The sequence below is a fragment of the Taudactylus pleione genome, unplaced genomic scaffold (assembly GCF_031769625.1).
Source record: "Taudactylus pleione unplaced genomic scaffold, aTauple2 ptg000720l, whole genome shotgun sequence".
Classification (NCBI taxonomy): Eukaryota; Metazoa; Chordata; class Amphibia; order Anura; family Myobatrachidae; genus Taudactylus; species Taudactylus pleione.
In genome coordinates this window covers 1771536-1791758 of record NW_028285122.1, presented here as the reverse complement: position 1 = coordinate 1791758, position 20223 = coordinate 1771536, and the positions used below count along the sequence as shown (strand labels likewise).

The window sequence follows — 20223 nt, the reverse complement described above, 5'->3', positions numbered from 1 at the left end:
CGAACCGGAAGTGGCTTGCGAATGGTGATTGACAGGAAAGTCCATTTGTGGGTGTATACGAGGGTGGTGGTCTGCAAACGGAGGCGTTCTTCAGCGTTTGCAAGTGTTTTAGGGGAGTCCATAAATTAACTGCTTCGTACGACCATGAATTTCGGAAGCATGACAACGTCACTCTACAAACAGGATGATCGTCCAGGGTAAGGTAGGCATGGAGTGTCCGTAAGCCACAACAGTACAATCGTAAATCCAATGTTACTAGTGATGTTTCTAATTGGAACCACACAAACCAAGCAGCTAAGAATCGAGCATTGTAACTATTAACACTGCTAATTACCTTGTAAATGATTTCACTTGCGTGTGCATTAGGGAATTCTTTGCACAACTCTTTACTTGTTGTTTTTTAACTCATTTCTTTCTGTCCTTTTTTAAAACATATTGCATTGTGTTTTGCGCAGCAGCCTTTTCAGATACCATACTTTTTAAACCATGTATACATTGATATAGTCAAATATGATCATTTTCCGATTTTTTTTTTTTTTTTAGTCAAATTAGCCATAAATCATTATCATTTTTCATATTGTTATGGCAACATTTGGACAAAATAGAAACAAACAATCTAAATTCTAAAAAAAATGTATTTAAAAAAATAAAAAAAAGGCTAATTATAAAAGAGCTTGAGACATTGGTGACAAGAAATATGGGGACTGGACAAGAGGTGAGGGAGGAGATATCCAGGGCTACTTGCGTTGTTTTGGACAGCTCGGAGGAAGAGGAAAGCTACGGACAGCCGACTGGCGTGTAACACGCCGACTGGCCTGGCCAGAGGTAGATGGTATTTCTCTCTGGCCTAGGCATAGGGCTCTCCATACTTGCAGGGTGGCTGTTGGGCTGCCAGAGGTGGTGGTCCTAGGAGGAAGGGAGTCTTGCTCCATCATGGCAGGTTGGTTTGCCTGCTCCTGGGTATTGGCCCAATGATCCATGGCCCCAGCAATGGTCTCCTTGGCCACCGCCACCCTCACCAAAGTGGTCTCCATCCTCATGAGAACACATCTGTTTTCCTGAGTTTGGGAGACCAACCTGGTGAGGAGAGGCACTGCTCGATCAGATGGTTGAGCTGGAGTAGACTCCACAGGGTCCCCAGATGGTGTTTTTGGATCCTCCCCTGCAGAGTCTCCATCTGTGCTGGACCCAGACCTGACCTCAGGAGCAGGCACTACCTCCTTTGAGTCTGGAAATAAAATTATAAAAATTAGGTTTTGTATCCTTTTTAAATGCACACACGTTTTAGCTTTATACGTTTCAAAAACAATAAATATTTACATTCTTGAACATGTGGAGCGTTGAAGTCGGCCATGTCAGTGTCCATTGTGGACACGCCGACTATCTCCTCTTCCATCACACATCCCTGAGCCAACGTCTCCAAACTTGTCAAGGTCAGCTCCTCAGGGATGGGACCACCTGTCCCCGCAGCATGGTCCACCCCCATTCCGTAGCTTCCACTTGAGCTGGTATTTAAAATCAGTCCATCTGACAATGATATTTGTCATTTTCTCAGGGTTAGTTTATTGTATCAATATATAGCTTTTGACTTCAGAACACTCACAATATCATTTCCTTACCTTTTTTTTACGACTTTCATGGTTCTGTGTGTTGTCCCCACAGCATTAACAGCCCTGGATATCTCCTCCCAAATCCTCTCTTTGGCTCCAGCCCCCATATTTCTTGGGGCATGTACAAGGTTATCCATTGTCATGGTCACCAATGTCTCAAGGTCTAGCCTCGAAAAAGGTGGATTTCTGGGCCTTGGCATGCTGGGCCCCGCTTCCTCCTCCTCTCGTGGTGGTTCTGGATTCACAGCACCTACAATAACTTGTTGTTATTTATTGCCAAATATTGCATTTTTGGAAGATATGATCTGTTGTTGACAATTTTTAAAAATGTGTTTAAAACTTACCTGGCTCATGTTGCCTCTGACCACCATGCTCCTCGCTTGCCATTTTTAAAACTTGTGACAGAGCATGAAGACTAGTGCATGTGAAAACTATTTATACATGTGAGCGCATCCCTAGATTGGTTACCCGTGCATCCCTATTTGCCTACGGACAAAGCACACCTTGCCTGCATCCCTTAATCACTGCGTGGGTTGGGCGAGATTTGAGCGCATCCCTGGATTGGTTACCCGTGCATCCCTATTTGCCTATGGACAATGCACACCTTGCCTGCATCCCTTAATCACTGCGTGGGTTGGGCGAGATGTGAGCGCATCTCTGGATTGGTTACCCGTGCATCCCTATTTGCCTACGTACAATGCACACCTTGCCTGCATTATTCATTCAATGTGTTATTTGTGCCCTTATTTAAGGCAAAGCCAAATGGTCCCTTACTTGTGGGTTGTAGTTGGGGTTAGTTTTGCGGCTTGAACGGATTTGGAGTGTTTACGGTGTTTGGAGTTGTTTGAGTGGTGCTTGTGTGTGTTGTTTGAGTGGTGCTTGTGTGTGTTGTTTGAGTGGTGCTTGTGTGTGTTGTTTGAGTGGTGCTTGTGTGTGTTTTTTGAGTGGTGCTTGTGTGTGTTTTTTGAGTGGTGCTTGTGTGTGTTGTTTGAGTTGTGCTTGTGTGTTGTTTGAGTGGTGCTTGTGTGTGTTTTTTGAGTGGTGCTTGTGTGTGTTTTTTGAGTGGTGCTTGTGTGTGTTGTTTGAGTGGTGCTTGTGTGTGTTGTTTGAGTGGTGCTTGTGTGTGTTTTTTTTTTTTGTGGTGTTTTTTTTTTTATTTTATTTTATTTTTTGGGGTGTGTTTTTTTTTTTTTTGGTTTATTTAATGTAAAAAATGGTTACTTCGTGTGCTTTGGTGGCCGTGTATTTTTTTGGGGAAAATATCTACGTTGTTTTCAGACTCCAGTAAATGTTTTAGCCTACTGCAAGCATATTTCCATTGTTTTTTTTTCATTTAAATTTATATAAACATTATTTCACCAATTATAGTCATGTTTAATATTTTTGATTTAGGCATTTAACAGGCCAGTTTGTAGCAGATCCAGGTAAGTGTCTATTTGATTAATCCTCAAAGTTTTTAGAAATTTACATTTTAGGGTTTTACGCTGAGTTTTTAGATTTTAAAAATGATTCAGGCTGATTGTAAAAATTTTAAACAGTGATTTTGACATTTATTTATATTGCACAATTTCAAAGTAAAGGATTTTTTAACAATAATAGTAGTAATATACTTGTGTCTGACTTTTCTTTATTTTTATTTTTCACAAAATAACAATTATTCAGAACACAAACAACACATGTAGGAGTTCCAGAAGATGGCACAGCCCGACCCTGTAAGAATATGCACCATTATTACTAAGCTAAGTATTTTTTTAAAATTTTTAATAAAAACATTCCAAATACAACTAATTTTTGTTTTTTTAAACTATACAGAACAATGTTGGCCAGCTAATAGTGGCCATGTTGCCCCCCACCAACCTTCCTCAGCCTCCTCCTGAGCATAGGCATAGGAGGCGTGCAAGGGCCAAGATATATAGAACATGTGTCACCCTTTTTGGAATGCCTGATGATGTGGTTTTATCCACTTATCGCCTGCCTCCAAATATTATCCTAGACACTCTTTCAATAATAAAGAATGATCTAGAATGATCGGTGTTACATTTCTGTGCCTCAGGGTCCTTTCAAACCACTGTGGGGCTGGTGGGTGGCCTCTCCCAGCCCTCATTTTCACGGATCCTGAGTCGTGTGCTAGATGCATTCTTCAATCATATAGCACATTTTATTAGTATGCCTTTGGATACGGAAGCCCTTGATGTGGTAAAGTAGAAGTTTTTTGAGATTACAGGCTTTCCACACATTATAGGGATAGTGGATGGCACTCACATAGCACTTCAGCCCCCTGCATGCAGGGAACAAATCTATAGGAACTGAAAATATTTCCATTCGCTAAATGTAATGGTGCTATGTGATGCCTCCCTCCAGATCCTCTTCCTGAATGCCAAATTTCTGGGCTGCAGCCATGATGCGTACGTGATCCAGCATTCAGGGATTTGGCCTAAATTAAACACACTGCAAGCTGGTGACGCATGGCTTTTTGGTAAGTATAAATCCAGTATGTAGCTATAGTAAAAGTGTAAACATTGTTTCATTTAAAATTTCTCAAACTTATGGTGTCCCATTTCCAACAGGTGACAGTGGATATCCTTGCACGCCCTGGCTGCTGACTCCTTATTTGAATCCCACACCAGGGCCCCAAATTCAATATAATGCCGCATTTACTGCCACCAGGCAGGTGGTGGAGCGCTGTAGCGGCCTTTTAAAGGGCCGGTTCCGATGTCTCCATCACTCTGGTGGTGCACTCATGTACTCGCCGGATATGGTTTCTCGCATTGTTTCCACAATATCACAATAAGAAGTCGAGGACCCATGCAGCCAGAGGATGCCTTGCCAGAGGATGGCCCCCCCGGAGGAAGGTGTTGTGATGCTGTCGTGGGGGGGGCAGACGCAATGATATGGTTTCCAGATTTTTTAAGGTATTTTTTTATGTTAAGTTTGTATTTTAAACTTAGAGCAAATGTATTTTAAGGTATGACTAATTTTTTTTTTTTTTAAAAACACTTTACATAAATGAAAAACAAATTGAAAACATTGGCAATAACCTGTTCTGTTTTTGGACAACTAAGATAATTTATCTAGATTTACCACCACATGTTTAGTTAATTTGTTTTTTATTTTGTGATGTTTTGTAAAAAAAATACATTATTATGTTGGAGTTTACCTTTTGTCTGACTAAGCAAGATATTTACTGTAAAAAATACCAGAGGCCATTTTATTTGTGTTATAATGTTATGAAATGCTTTTTACAATTAAAACCATGTTGCCAACATGTTTGTTTTTTAAAAATTAATCAAATTAAAATAGTTTTGGTGTACATTGTTTTGGAATCCCATTTGTAGGTGGATAATGTAGGGCAACCAAAAAAAAACACAGCCAAACATTACTTCAAATGTTCTTAAAGTTAAAAAACACATTTTTGAAGTAGTTACACTATGGGAAGGCACACAGCTTTGTTAGCAAACTATTTGAAATGCAGAATTACACCATTGAATTTTTTTTAAAAAAAGAGGACAAATGGTTTTTTAACACAAAATTTAATTTAACTGAAAACATTTCGAAATGTGAGAATTTTCACAAAAAAACTAAAAGCACTGCAGACTCCCCACAATTCTCTGTAGGCAGCAGTAGGCCTCCAGAAGATGGCCACTTGCTCGAGTGAGCTCCGCTCTGATGCCTCCAAGTATGCTTGGTATTGCTGTGGACATGAAAATTTATTTGTAGGTTAAAAATGACTTAAAAATTCCACACATTTTAACAGTAAACATTATTCAATGTCCCAAACAGTGGGGTGGACACAATGATGTTAGGGTGTGTTATAAAGTTTACTCCACACAACATTATTAATATGTTGAAACATTTAATGTCTGAAAACACAGGGAAACCCTAACTATGTGGCATAATAAAAAACCCTAGGGTGATTGGAAAACAACTGGGAGGTGTATTCATAAGTCATGATGGCCATAGCATTAAAACACACTGCACATATTAACTTCTAGAATGTTCTAGATAATCCAAAAGTACAATGTGTTTGTTTGCTGTGGCTAACATCACTTTTCCAAATGAAGTTACATCTTAGTATTTTTTAAACACAGTGGGCCTGATTCAGAGCCGGACGCTATTTGCACTTGCTCATCCAGAAAATGGGGCTGGCTATTTAAATTAACCATTTGCTCTTTGTGGTCTGTTCACGCCTCTATATCTGAACGAGCGAACAAAACATGTGAATGTAATGTTAAAAAAAACACCCCCTGGCCGCTCGCATCATACGTCATGTCTGCTATTTATTAGATTAATCGAGTACATCGGACGGCGTATGAACTGCTCACTATTCTTGTGGTTGGTTTTTCCTACCACAATCATGCGAGCAGTTCCAACTATAAAACAACCAAGTGACGTGGTCGAGGACGCTGCTTTAGTAATTATGCACACCCTTAAAACGCCCGTTTTGACCTTTAGGCACGCCTGCGTTCGGATCTCCACGCCCCGTTTTCAAGCACCTTTCCCTGTTACCACCCACAAACGCCTCATTCTGTCACTCAAAATAGCAGGCATTCGCTATTTAGCGAGCACACGATTTTTGGCCGCACTGACTGGTTCGCGCATGCGTATTCAAATCCGTACGCATGCGCAGTTGTGCGAACATCGGTCGGAACAACCGAACGGCCGCTTTCGAGCGGCTCCGAATCAGGCCCAGTGTACACAACATTAACAAGGTTAGTCTGGTTCCTAGCACCTTCCCAAGTCCTGTGACATTTTTTTTTTATATTTTTTTTTATATTTTAAACCAAAAAAAATGTTTTTATAAAATATTGAAATACAAACATTTAAAAACTTACCCCAAATTAATAAACATTTAAACAACCCCAAAAAGGCAAAAAATATTTGGCAAACCAAAAAAAACGAGTGCACAGCCACAAAACATAACCACAAAATATTGAGTTACATGATTACTGTGCACTCATTATGACACCCATACTGTGATAATGAAAACAAAAACACAACCAAAAAAAAGTAAAGCTTAAAAACACAACATGGATAACAACCCCACCAAAAAAAAAAACATACCATCAGAGCCTGAAGGGGCAGCTACCACTGGAGATGTTGGAAGGGTGGGAGGGGACTGTGGGGCCAATGGGTGGAAATAATCAGAGGGAGGGGATATTTGTGATGAGGAATCGGGTTCGGGAGGGGTGAGTTGGGATGAGTGGGCAGGGGAGGGAGGATTACTAAGGGAGTATTGGAAGAGGGAGGGAGGGTTACTGAGGGAGTATGGTGGTGGGGAGGGAGGGCTGGGTTGAGCGGGTGGGGAAGGTGAGGGTGAGGGCTGCAAGTTGGGTCCTGCATTGCGGCCAAATCTGGGGGCCCTTCTCGTCTCCGCTGTTGGCCTAAAAACAAAAAAAAAAGGATAACATCTTAGTTTAGTTTTCAATTTCTGCAACACACAACAAGTACACTTTACACATTCTGGACAATAGGGACAACATACAAGAGTGTTTGTTTACATTTAGGAAAAGATTTGGAAAAGGTACAGACATTTTGAAGGGTCCTCAAATGTAATCATTTATACAAACGCATACTTACGTCGGCGTATTAGCACCCGCAAATTGGCCAAATGGACTGGCGACCGGTGGCGCAAATCCGACCACCGCCTCTCAAGTTGGGCAATATTGCGTTGGAAACCCGCACGCCGAAGGGCACTCCTCACCTCCGCATAGGCCGCACGCTTTAAGCGGTTTGTAATGGGAGGCTGAGCGTTGGTTAGGCGCCTGTCCAGAATCTTGACCATTATGGCCAATTCACGGCGGGTAAAGGCCGCATCTCTCATGATGGCAATGGCAGTTTTTACAGAAAACATGAAATATACATGGGGAAAAGAAAGATGATTGGCTAAAATATTTACTCAGTTTCATAAAATAAAAAACTATTGGACAATGCATTAATCATGTGACACCAAAAAAAAGGACAGATTTGATTGGTTAAAACACGCACTGCGCAATTGCAAACCTTTGAGGGCAGATTATGCTAATGCAAAATACAAAAGCATTTTTTAAGTTAACACAAATATCATCAGTACATTCAAAGATAATAAACATTATTTTGGATTCTAAACAAACAAAATAAACCATAACAAGGATCCAAAAAAAAACAACAATGTGATCAATAAAGTTTATTGACAAACTAAAAAAAACATGAAAAAAAGAACAGCAAGAGTTAAACACTCTTAATTAGATAATTGACAACAAGCTAATAACAAGCTGTTCGATAGTCCATGTAAACATGACATGTGATCATCAATACAACACATATGGCCGCAACCATCACAACATAATTTGCATACAGCGCCGCACAGCGCCTGACTACGATAACTCGATTGTTCGATCATATCAGTCGGTAGCTAGAGGAGGTGCACTGCTAACGAATGGGCGTCACTTTGTTTACGATCGACCAGCCATACGGATTTTGCGGTCGTAGACCGTAAGACCGTGCGGCCGCTACGACCGCCACTGAATGAGGTCCATAGTCACTGTATAATGGGGGGAAAATGTCTCGGATGCAGTTCTTGATATAATTGTCCTGCATGCTAGGTATGTAAGTAGTGTCCTTGTGGGGCGGCGTCCCGGGACCCCCAGTTGCACTGACTTACCCTTTGCAGCTTCTGTACACACCTCCTGGTGCGTTGCATTGTCCTTCTTGTCCTAAGTTCAGATGATCGCTGTAAGTAAAATCCTTTGGCGTCCATGCCTGTCCTGCCCAGCCGGCTGTGTATAGTACACTGCTACACACGAGACTACCGGGTGTCGCGATCACGTGGGATCTCGCGGGACCTGGGCTCAGCGTGTAATGCAGCGGCTCCACTCGTCTATTGCAAGGAGACTAGTATCAAGGCTGGGGTGTTGTAGAGGTGGCATTGAATGTAAATGAATCAGACAAAAGCAGCCCCAGCTAGGTACAGTAACAGGTCAGAAGATTACAGTACAGATAATATTTCCTATTCCCCTCTTATACTCAGGCCTCAGTAACCTCAAATAACCCCTCTCAGCGCTCTAGGTCCTGTAAGACTCGACCGCACAGAGCATCTTTTTCACTCAAAAAGTGTCTTATTCACACAAATACTAAAGCTGGAAACAGCATTGCTAGTATACATGTACCACTGGGGCTTGCAACATGTTTACATTTGTGCTCAACTATTTCACATAGGACTCGATGCAAACAGACATGGATTCTTCTCACTCCAAGGGCCTGATTCAGACCTGGACGCTATGCTGCGCTCGCTCGCATTGAGAGATTTTTCGCAATCTGTGCATGCGTATGATTTGCAATGCGCGTGCGTGAACCAGTCATTGCGATGCCCATAGCCCGCAGTCGGGCCCTTATTTTGAGTGGCAGATTGCGCCGTTTGTGGGTGGTAACAGGGGAAGGTGCTTGTAAACTGGGCTGTGGATGTGCAAACGTAGGCATGCCCGATCATCAGAATGGAGTTTAATGAGCGTGCATAATTAGCAAAGTAGCGTCATTACACATGTGACTGGGTTATATTTTAGCCTGAACTGCTCACAATGTTGTGGTGGGAAAAGGCTACCACAGGCGCTGCGATCAGCTCCGATGGCTCTCGATGTTCCCGATTAATCCTACAACTGCCAATGATGACGTGTGTTGCGAGTGGCAAAGGGGCGTCTTTATACAGGGGTGAGCGCATAGTGCAACCGCTCGCTATTACTTAGTGGGCGGCTTTAAGCGACGCAGTGCAAGCGCATGATTTAAATAGCCGGCCCCTTTTAGCCAGCGAATGGCCGCAAATACCGTCCGGGTCTGAATCAGGCCCCAAGTTCCATAGTGCTTCATCTGCAACTTTTATGTGTGTAAAACCAATTCCTGTACGGTTACAGTCAGAGCCCTGCTTCTCTGGTACACTGTAAGCTGCTTCTCTGGCACACTGTGAGCTGCTTCTCTGGTACTGTACACTGTGAGCTGCTTCTCTGGTACACTGTGAGCTGCTTCTCTGGTACTGTACACTGTGAGCTGCTTCTCTGGCACACGGTGAGCTGCTTCTCTGGTACTGTACACTGTGAGCTGCTTCTCTGGTACTGTACACTGTGAGCTGCTTCTCTGGTACTGTACACTGTGAGCTGCTTCTCTAGTACTGTACACTGTGAGCTGCTTCTCTGGTACTGTACACTGTGGGCTGCTTCTCTGGTACTATACACTGTGAGCTGCTTCTCTGGTACTGTACACTGTGAGCTGCTTCTCTGGTACTGTACACTGTGAGCTGCTTTTTGCTGCATCTGCTTTTTGCTGCATCTTCCTCCTACAGTTCCCTTGACTCTGTCACTTATTTTACATCCAATATTATTGCTATATGACAGATCATCTCCTCCAATCAGTCTCCCCCTGTCCCATTTTTTCTTTACTCTATCTGCTTGTCTACACTTTCCTCCTTCTCACCTGCCACTGGGAATACAGTCCATGCCCTTTACACATCCACTCATCCCTCCAGCATCACACTTACCTTTTCAATCAGTCCACCTTATCTGGTATTTTCCCCTATTTCTTCTTCACACATGCTCTCATCACTTTCACCATCAAAAAACCCTTTATTGACCCTGAATCTCCGTCTGCAACTAATATCCTTTCTCATTCCTTCCCTTTGCCTCCAAGATCCTTGCAATACTTGTATATAGTCACCTCACCTCTTTCCTCTCCTCCCACTACTTCCTTGACTCTTATTTCCACTGCCTCCACAGAAACAGCCCTCATTAAGGTAACTAATGATCAGTTTGTTTCTAAATCCAAGGATCCGTTACCTCTATGCATCCTCCTGGACCTATCTGCAGCCTTCGCTACTATAGATCACTCTCTCCTCCTCCAAACACTCCAATCCTGTGGTCTCCACAACTCTGTCTGCTCTCGATTGTCCTCCTACCTCACTAACCACTTCTTCTCAATCTCCTCCACTCACTCCACCTCAGGAATATGTGGTATATTTTGTCAACATGGTGATAATGTTGAAATGCATCATGTCCATATGCTAGGTATGTTGACACTCATCATGTTGACATATAATGTTGACATATTATTATAATATCAAAACAACATCCCTGGTGATCCAGTGGTGACTTACCTAGAGCAGAAGGTCCAATGTTTTACGGGTTTGAAGCTGACATCAGGATGACTTAATGTGGATCCTGCATGGCTTCTGGTATAAGTATGACTAATAATGACCCCTAATCCTCCCCCTAGTGCCTAACCCTGACCCTTCCCTTCCACAGACTAACCCTAACCCTCCCACTATTGCCTAACCCTGACCATACCCTTCCACAGCATAAACCTAACCCTCCCCTAGTGCATAACCCTGACCCTACCCTTCTGCAGCCTAATCCTAACCCTCCACTAGTGCTTAACCCTGACCCTACCCTTCTGCAGCCTTAGCCTAATCCAATTTCTAGTGGCTAACCATAACTATACCCTTCTACAGCCTAATCCTAACCTTTGCCCTAGTGAATAACCCTAATTCCCTCCCTAGTGCCTAACCCTGACCCTACCCTTCCACAACCTAACCCTCCCTTAGAACCTAACCATAACCCTACCCTCCCACAGCCTAATCCTAACTCTCTGCTGCAGATCTGTGTGGAGTGTCTTCATTTCACATGTAGACATTGTGCAAGTGGTCTACTGTACATTCTGCACATACTAATACTTTCAATGTTGACATTTCAACAATGTTGACATCATACCTGATGAAATTGTGATGTCAACATTATGGCTACATCCCTATGAAAGAGATTGGTAAATAAATGTGAGTTCTCCTCAAAATGAGGAAGGATGTGAAGATATGAGGGAGGTATTGCAAGGAATTCCATTTTTATTTCAGCAATAAAATGATATACTAGATGTTATATTAGATGACCTTATAACCTAAGAGACTAAACAAGATGTTCCCTATTTCTGACCCTAAATGCTGCAAGAACTGTGGTCACAATGGTGCCTTCAAAAGTTATTTTTTTTGTGTGTTTTCCTGTCCAATATAAAATAAACACTGTAACAAATTGGTAAGCATTATTGCCAAACACTGTGAAGAAAACTCAACTCCACCCTTAAAAAACTTGTCTAGCAAATATTATCTATGAAGAAAAAAGATATATCTTCTAAACTGAAAAACATTAAGAGTTGAATAGAAGTCTATTTTGCAGATGGAACTTGCAAATTTAAGCACACATCTCATTAGAATCTATTATTATTACTATTATTACTATTATTATTATTATTATTTTATTATTATTATTTTATATATATGTTGTATTATATTTAATGTTATCACTACAGTATGTGTGTAAGCTCTGCACTACTTTATCCACAATGTAGAGACTAAGGGGGTCATTCAGACCCGATCGCAAGCACCGATGTGCTCGCAACCGGGTCGATGGGTAGCCCTGCACATGCGCAGCGGACGCACTGAGAAAATCTCTCGCTCCGGAGCTTGCTACAGAAGGGGCGGCTGTCGATGTTGATTGACAGCTCACCCCATTTTGTAGGCGGGCCGGGGGGTGGTTTCCAAAACGCCTACCGTTTTGTGGGCGGCCGCACTGACATCATCAATGATGTCAGTGGGGAGCTTCCTGCTCCATCAGAGCAGAAAGCTTCCTGGGGCTTGCGAGTGCCCAGACCCAACCTTAGGGTCTGTCGCAAGCCCTGATTGTCGCGATGGTGATCACCATCGTGACCATCACCCTGGTTGCTAGCTAAGCTGTGGGTGGTAACCCACAGCTTAGCTTGCTACCAGGAGGCCGCACCAAAAAAAATAAAAAGCGCCCGCTCTCATTCAGAGAGAGCGATCGCTTCTTGCGACCGCCTCTGAATGAGGTCCTAAGATCAATGCTTTTGGTCATCACTGTTCAGGAGAGTGAGATCCAATTACCTTCATTATAAACCCCTCTCACATTCACATGGTGCAGTGGTTTCAGATGGACAGTCCTTTAGCCCATAACTCCACCTGGAATGAAGTTTCCACTTGAAATGGGCTGCCCATGCACATACTTCTTCCCTTAGCTCACTTGAGGGCACACTACAGTGTGTGGCTCCAGCATATCTGCTAAAGCAGGATGTGTCTCTGTGAGACACCCATAGATGCAAAAGGCAGTATATATGTTACACAACTAACAGTACACATCAAAAGGCCTGTTTACACAAAAGTAACAATGTGTGTGACTGCACCCCATCAATATCTAGGAATTATACAATCAATAAAAAATACATATTTACATGGTCATTACAATACAATACTAGAAATGTTAAGCACAGATGTTTGCTGTAAGCTAGACTCCCATTTTGTAATGGGAACATTTTGTATCACTCAGAGCCTCATGTGGGTTTGGACATACTGTACACATTATTATTCATTTGTTTGCTATACATTTCTGTACTGTACTTTCTGTACTGTTTATGCACATGAAAAAAAAACTTGCACCCATAAGCATATTTAGCTGCATCTTAGGCATATGAATCCCTTTGCTTTATAAATTGTATTAGGAGCGCTAAAGCATACACTGGGGGAAATCAGGCAAATGCGTACAATATAGGCCTGGACTCACGACACATACTGTATGTATCTATTGACAGAATTCAACCCCTGGTGCAATATATAATGATGTTGATTGTGATCATCTCCAGGCACTTATGATTGGTTGATTGCATCTAGACCCGCCCACTGTTAGTGACTACGTTATATGCAGATACAGCCATCTATTCAAATCACTTAATTGATGTTTGCATTTGTAAAGCAACAGTTAAGGAAATTTAGTTTTCAAAATGGAAGGTAGTCAATGTTTTTATTTAGTAAAATTACTTTTGTAGTTTTATTTTGTATTTGTGTTTAATTGTATTTTAAATTGTAAGTTCACCTTTCAAATTTACAGTATGAATAACACTGCCCAGACTCTTCAATATAGACATTTAGGCCCTGATTCAGAGCCGGACGCTCTGACCAGAGCGCTCGCTCCGAATCGGGGCCCACCTCCATTAAAATGGTCACCACCAACAGCATATACGAGCATCCAACAAGATGGTTGCGATGGTCTTGACCATCGCGACCATCGGACTTGCGAGTGAAACCCTGTCCAGATTCTTCAATATAGACATTTCGTGGGTACAATTTGGTTAATGTGACTTGCATTTACTATGAACACTGGTAAGCCACATCTCTATGCTCCTCAGAGTCAATTCATGATCATGTAAATTGCATGTTACATAAGGAATAAACAACAATATAATTCACATTTCACAAATTTGTTGGCTCCTTTCAACATTATCATTTTTCTTTGCTATTCTGTGAATCAACAATTTAGCCGTGAATTAGCAAATTCTAAGTTTGCAGAATTTCTAAACAATCAAATAACTTTGGATGACTATGATCAATTACATCTCATTGGGTTAGGAGTATTCCTGATATATTTGGAATAGGATCATGTCTCAACCAATACCGGTCTTTTCTGAGCTGGTCCTGTTTGTGAAAATACAGGGAGGAAAAAATGCCGGGGTCTACTTTATTTACATCAATCAGCAACGGGTTCAGTGATCCAGTCTTGGATGTGGAAATAGTGTGGACAAAATGAGTAGGGGTCACCTGTATTTTCCATAATAATGCCACAGCCCTGGGACCCTTTCACTGGGTTCCCCAGTCAAAGCATTCAACACCTGACCACTAGTCAGCCCATGTCAGGGATCTCTGGGGAAGTGGGGACCCCCCCAATAAGGGTGGGGGGTCAACATCTCCCAAGGCTATCCCGAGGGTATGCATGGCACCCCTGGGCGGTGGGTGCCAGGTTGAATGTGTAAAAAATTAAATAAATAATATTGTCTGTTACAGTAGAACTAGAGGTCCCAGCCAACTTCCCTCGCATACACATACTAGGAGAACCAGAGGTACCATATGGGCCATTATAAGCCTGCTGATACATCTAGTTCACCTGCAAAATAAATATTAAAATAAACACTGGACACACTGTGAAAGTAAAAGTTTATTACACTCACACTCACACATACTCATCTACAATCCCTGTAGCCATTCACATCCTCTTCTCCATGTAGCATCCACCTAACCTGTAAAAAAAATCATGCTCACCTACCCCTTGTTTCTTGTTCTCTTTGGTCCATGTAGGCATCCACAAAAACATCAATGCGTCTATACCCACGCCACGGACATGTACTGCCCTTTAAGTACATTAATATGTGAATGAGACATAGAAATGCATTGGCTTAGCGTTCATTGGCTGATAAAGGTGAGCCTCCACCTCTCTCAGCCAATAAGCAGTTCTCTCCATTGACTTCAATGATGGCAACTGCTAGGTTACTAAAGGTAACTTAATATAGCCCTTTTAATCATCTTTCTCCCTTCTCTGCTAGAAGATATATAGGGTCAGTTTATTATAAAGGCACCTCAAATTATTTCTCTGTCAGAAGCATCATATTCTTCCAAACAGTGGCGTAAGTTCATCCCAGATGCCCGGAGGCAAGTTATAATTTGGTGCCCCCCCTGTCACTGCCGCAGACACTGTAATGTAGCAATTTGCATGAAGACAAGGCTATAGATAGACGAAGACAGCAGCTGATGGTCTGACATGGAGCTCTCCACTAGTGTATGGTGGTTTCTCAGGTGCCGTGAAGGGCCATGATGTTACAAGGTACATAGTTACAGCCCTAAGTGGGGTGAATATGTTGTGGGCAATGGAGGAGGTGCCCCCTTCAGAGCTGGAGCCCGGCGGAAGGCGCCTCCATTGTCTCCCATAGTTCTGCCCCTGCTTCCCAATGCTTTACATTACCAATGTCAGCATTTTATGCCTAGCTATATGTCTTTTGCTTTTCTTCTGGCAGTCACAGGTCTAGTCCCTAGAATAGTAAATCTTTCCACCTCAGCACTGTGCAGTCATTGCTAAGTTTTGTGTGCAGCTTTTCTTACCCCTTGGTTATACTTGGAGACGCTTACTATTGATTGATTCTAATGGTACATTCACATTTTCCCATCCTGTATGGGAGTAAAGATTAAGGTGTATCACCTGGCCCATGAGTAACCATGATCCGACATTAGCCCTCCTGAAAGCAGCTCTGTATTCCCTCCCTCAATGTACTTTTATTTTCAACAACATAATACATTACACACAATTACAACTTATACTGTAGATTACTTTACAACTGAAAACCAGGTCAAGTTTGATTTCTTATTTCAATTGATAACACATAGAAAGAGCAGCTCTGCCGACTACACCAAATGTCTTGTGATTGAAATATGATGTTACTATAAGTAGAATATTTATTTACGGAAATAAATACCTGGAAAGTGGTTTGAAAACTAAATGTAGCAGAACCTAAAATGTTTTACCAATTTAAATGAAAGTCAAACAGTAAATGTGCTTTTATGTGATGGTATATTACTCAGATGAATTTATTATTTCCTGATTTTGTACAGTAGATAATACATGTGACATATACTTTTAAATTAATCATATTAAGCAACTAATGTAACAAATGGACATCTATGGTGCTGGTACAATAAAAATCTCACTGTGTTAAAATGTATTATTCCAATGTTATTCCCTTACATTACATTGTGTTATTTACTTGCAGTTTTGTAAGTGTCATAAACAAACTTTCTTCATGAATACTGTCATTACCCTGGGAATCACACATAACTGCTTTGGGCCAATTAGTATCTATTTTTTGGCACCTCAGTCTTTATACACCCTCACTCTGATCACTTAGAAATCCTATCAGCTGGATATTAACAACCAGAATAACAAGTGATGCAGACCTGAGGAACCAGCTTCCCCAAGGTTCATATCACTATATAAGACAGATCTCTCTCAGCTTTGGGAAATACTGCTCTGGCAAGGGTGGGTTTCTGTATTAGGGTGGAGGTACACACTGTGCTGGTGGATTGCAGTGCCCGCTGGCCTCTTACACTGTCACTGGGTGATACAGAGAAGGCACTGTGATACCACTGATGAAATTATTATTATTATTTCAATGTATAAGTCATTTGTCAGCATTTTCTTACTAAAATAATGGATTATGTGTACCTGGTACTGCGCTTAATTCTGTTAGATTTATACCGAGTGGGAAGACATTAGAATGATATAATCTGGTGAAATGACAAAGAGTGATTATGTCTTCCTCTCACACTGCTACTATTACCTGTATCACTATATCTCTCTATATACAGATAAATGATAATTTTATACTAAAACCCACCTATTTGCAGAGTCCATTATTGTTCTATATTGGTTTCCACTGTATATCTAACTATGATCTGCTGAGAAACATATAATGTATTGAAGTTACTGTAGATTCATGGGAGTATCAATGTTTTTATTGGTAAAATAAATGCATTGCCTTTAATATATCTACATGTGGTTTAATTAGATTAGGTAGACTAAAGGGCAGGAGGTGCACATTATGAAAACTGTATAAACATGTTCACAAAAATAAATGAAAATAAATGAAACATGTTATCTTGTATGGAAGCATTATAGACAGATAATCAGCAATGTCCACCGCGACAATTGATCACCCGGTTTAGTAAGGACCTGCACATTTTATACCCATCATGCCCTGCAAGTGAACTGCGAGCCTGAGGATAATCCAACCCTGATGCTTTGTGCTCTGATTTTATGTGTGTGTATGCATTGTGACATTTAGGGTTCAATACTAACTCACACATTATATGCACATATGTAAAGACAGATTTCCCAGCTTTCAGCAGTTCTTAACGACTTACAGTACTGACTTTTTAACACACAATGTAATCTGTGAGCAATGATTAATCATAACATTCCCTCTAACTTTGTGACATGAGAGAATATCCTAAACTATGGTCACAGATCCGTACAGCCCCCACAATGTTACACAGTTCACCCTCCTAGGGTTCTCTGATATGTCTTTCCCAGTTCAGGTCATCTTAATGATATTCCTCCTCTTTGCCTATACTCTTTCGCTGGTAGGGAATGGCCTTATCATCCTGACTGTTACTCATAGCCCTCAACTTCACACCCCCATGTACTTTTTCCTGAGGGGACTGTCAATACTTGAGATCTGTTCTATCAACACTACTGTTCCCAAGGTTCTTGAGCTCTTCCTGTCAGTGGATAGATCTATCTCCTTCATTGGTTGTGCCGCTCAGATGTACTTTTTCTTTGCTGTTGCAGTGTCAGAATGTCTTTTCCTTGCAGTGACTACAACATTATGTTACCAGCTAGCAACTGGACCTTGTCTTTTAGGTTTGTTTTGTTCAATTGTCAACACCAGCACGATATTTATGTACCCTTTCTGTGGTTCTCACAGAATTGCCCATTTTTTTTGTGACATCCCACCTCTACTCAACTTAGCCTGTACAAACACCTTCAAAATCGTGACCTCTGTATTCCTCCTCAACTCTTCAGAGGCTCGTCAAAAAGCAATGTCCACATGTGTTTCTCACCTTGTCTCTGTTATAATATTCTATGGGTCTGCTATGTACGTGCACCTGCGCCTAGGGGCACCATTTTCTTCTTACAAAGACAGAATGACGGCCATTTTCTATTGCGTCGTAATTCCCACAATTAATCCCCTGATCTACAGCCTGAAAAACTCAGACATGAAGGCAGCTCTGAGAAAACTCAATGTGAAAGGTTTGATTACTGCTGCTCATTAAAATGGGAAACATTGTGTAAAGTATATGGCTGGTAAAGGTGGAATAAATACTATTCTAAAATGAATGACATTTAATGGTTTCAGCTTGTTCACCACTATACAGTATATCATATAGATTATTCAACTTGTAGTTCTGATAGTTGACTAGTTATATAGTTGTCACAGTTATATAGTTGTCACAGATATGTAGTTGTTACAGTTATATAGTTGTCACAGTTATGTAGTTGTCACAGTTATGTAGTTGTCACAGATATGTAGTTGTCACAGTTATATAGTTGTCACAGTTATGTAGTTGTCACAGTTATGTAGTTGTCACAGTTATGTAGTTGTCACAGTTTTGTAGTTACCACAGTTTTGTAGTTACCACAGTTATGTAGTTACCACAGTTATGTTGTTGTCACAGTTATGTAGTTACCACAGTTATGTAGTTACCACAGTAAGGGGCAGATATGTCAAGCAGAGAAAAAAGTGGAAAAGTGGAACATTGGAGATGTTGCCCTATAGCTTCAAATTAACTTTTACTGTAATTGTATCTAATGTATTTGATAAATGCTACCTCAAAGCTGATTGGTTGTTGTGGGCAACTTCTCCCCTGATTCACTTTTCCAGTCTTTTCACTGCTTGTTACACCAACCCCTAAATGTAAAGTAAATGTAAATGTAAAGTAAATGTAAATGTAAAGTAGCACATTCTTGTTCATGTTCCATATTTCTATATTGTGTTACTGTAGATTATGTTATTAGTTGAAAATATACTACTTACTTTGGTACTGGGATACTACTTACTATGATAGAATGACTATGAACTGCTTGGACATTATAAGTTTCTGATGTAGGTTGAATAATGACTGTAGACTAAGGATCAAATGTAATAGGCCGTGATTTGCTGGAGCCGATGCAATTCTGGTATAATAGTCACTAGATTTAGAAGGGGAATTAATCCTGGCTTTGCCTTAGAACTGATTGTGGCTGTTAATTTAATGAGTATCTCAGCAGTATTAAGTTGTCTCCCAAATCATGGCCTATTACTGTACATCTGGCATTATTTACCAGTGACAGATACCTGAGGTGCCCCTCAATTAGGTGGAAACTATGTACCTCGTGTTTTTGGGTTCTACACACACTTTAGGGTTTCGGAATTCACAAACTGTACTGAATAACCTTTATGAAAGTTTGTAAATTAAATGTTAAACCGTATTATTTTGAGATGTTTTTGTTCTGTTTGTTACATCATTTAGCATTGTTTACAGTCTATAGGGAGCTTAGAGTTGCTAATTTTTGGTCCACTTAGGAACAAATCCAGCTTACAGTACAGTATGTGACTGACTACGCAGAACAGCAACTGCGCTCCCAGGATATAATTCTTATCCACTGTAATAACTGCATTGAGTACTAATGGGGGAAAGGTGCTAGATAAAATAAAAAAGGGACGAATTATGTAGATTTGCAACTGAATAGACAAATTTTGAATGCAAGGGGGCAAATGCATATGTTTTGCATGCAGGAAAGTTATCCCCTAGTTTTTAATGTAGCAAATATAGGCCATTAATATTACACTGATCTGCCCTCCTGACACTAAATCTGCCCACACATATTACATTTGCTCCCCCTGTAGGAGAACTTGGATTTGCCAGTTGCTGTATTGCGCTTGGTAGCTGTAATTCCATCTATATCCATTATCCTGTGAGTGGTTGATGGAAATGATTTTGCTCTGAATATTACATTCATTATCCTTGTGGTTTTTTTGTTATTCATTTTAAATTGACCAAATATCCATCCTCACATCAGTTCTCTGTATTTCTGCTAATAGAAAATGGCATTAAATAAAAATGAAACAGACAAAAGTAGCCCCAGTTACTGTAGGTATAGTAGAAGGACAGCAGATTACAGTACAAATGTATATTTCTTTTTGCAAACCTTTTGCTTCTCCTGTAGTATTATAT

The 20223-nt window shown here is 40.9% G+C and overlaps 2 protein-coding genes across 3 annotated transcripts in view; both read left to right on the top strand.

Annotated features, from left to right (window-relative positions):
* Positions 1-20223, top strand: part of LOC148477384 (uncharacterized) — a 428950-nt gene that overhangs the window by 91024 nt on the left and 317703 nt on the right. The window lies entirely within an intron of this gene.
* On the top strand, positions 17464-18282 carry LOC148477391 (olfactory receptor 5F1-like). The gene has a single exon (XM_088456804.1). It carries the CDS (start codon positions 17464-17466, stop codon positions 18280-18282), a length of 819 nt encoding a protein of 272 aa, XP_088312930.1.

Bases quoted from the DNA above. Each gene is read 5' to 3' on its own strand.
- LOC148477391 (XM_088456804.1), top strand. From the start codon at position 17,464: ATGGTCACAGATCCGTACAGCCCCCACAATGTTACACAGTTCACCCTC.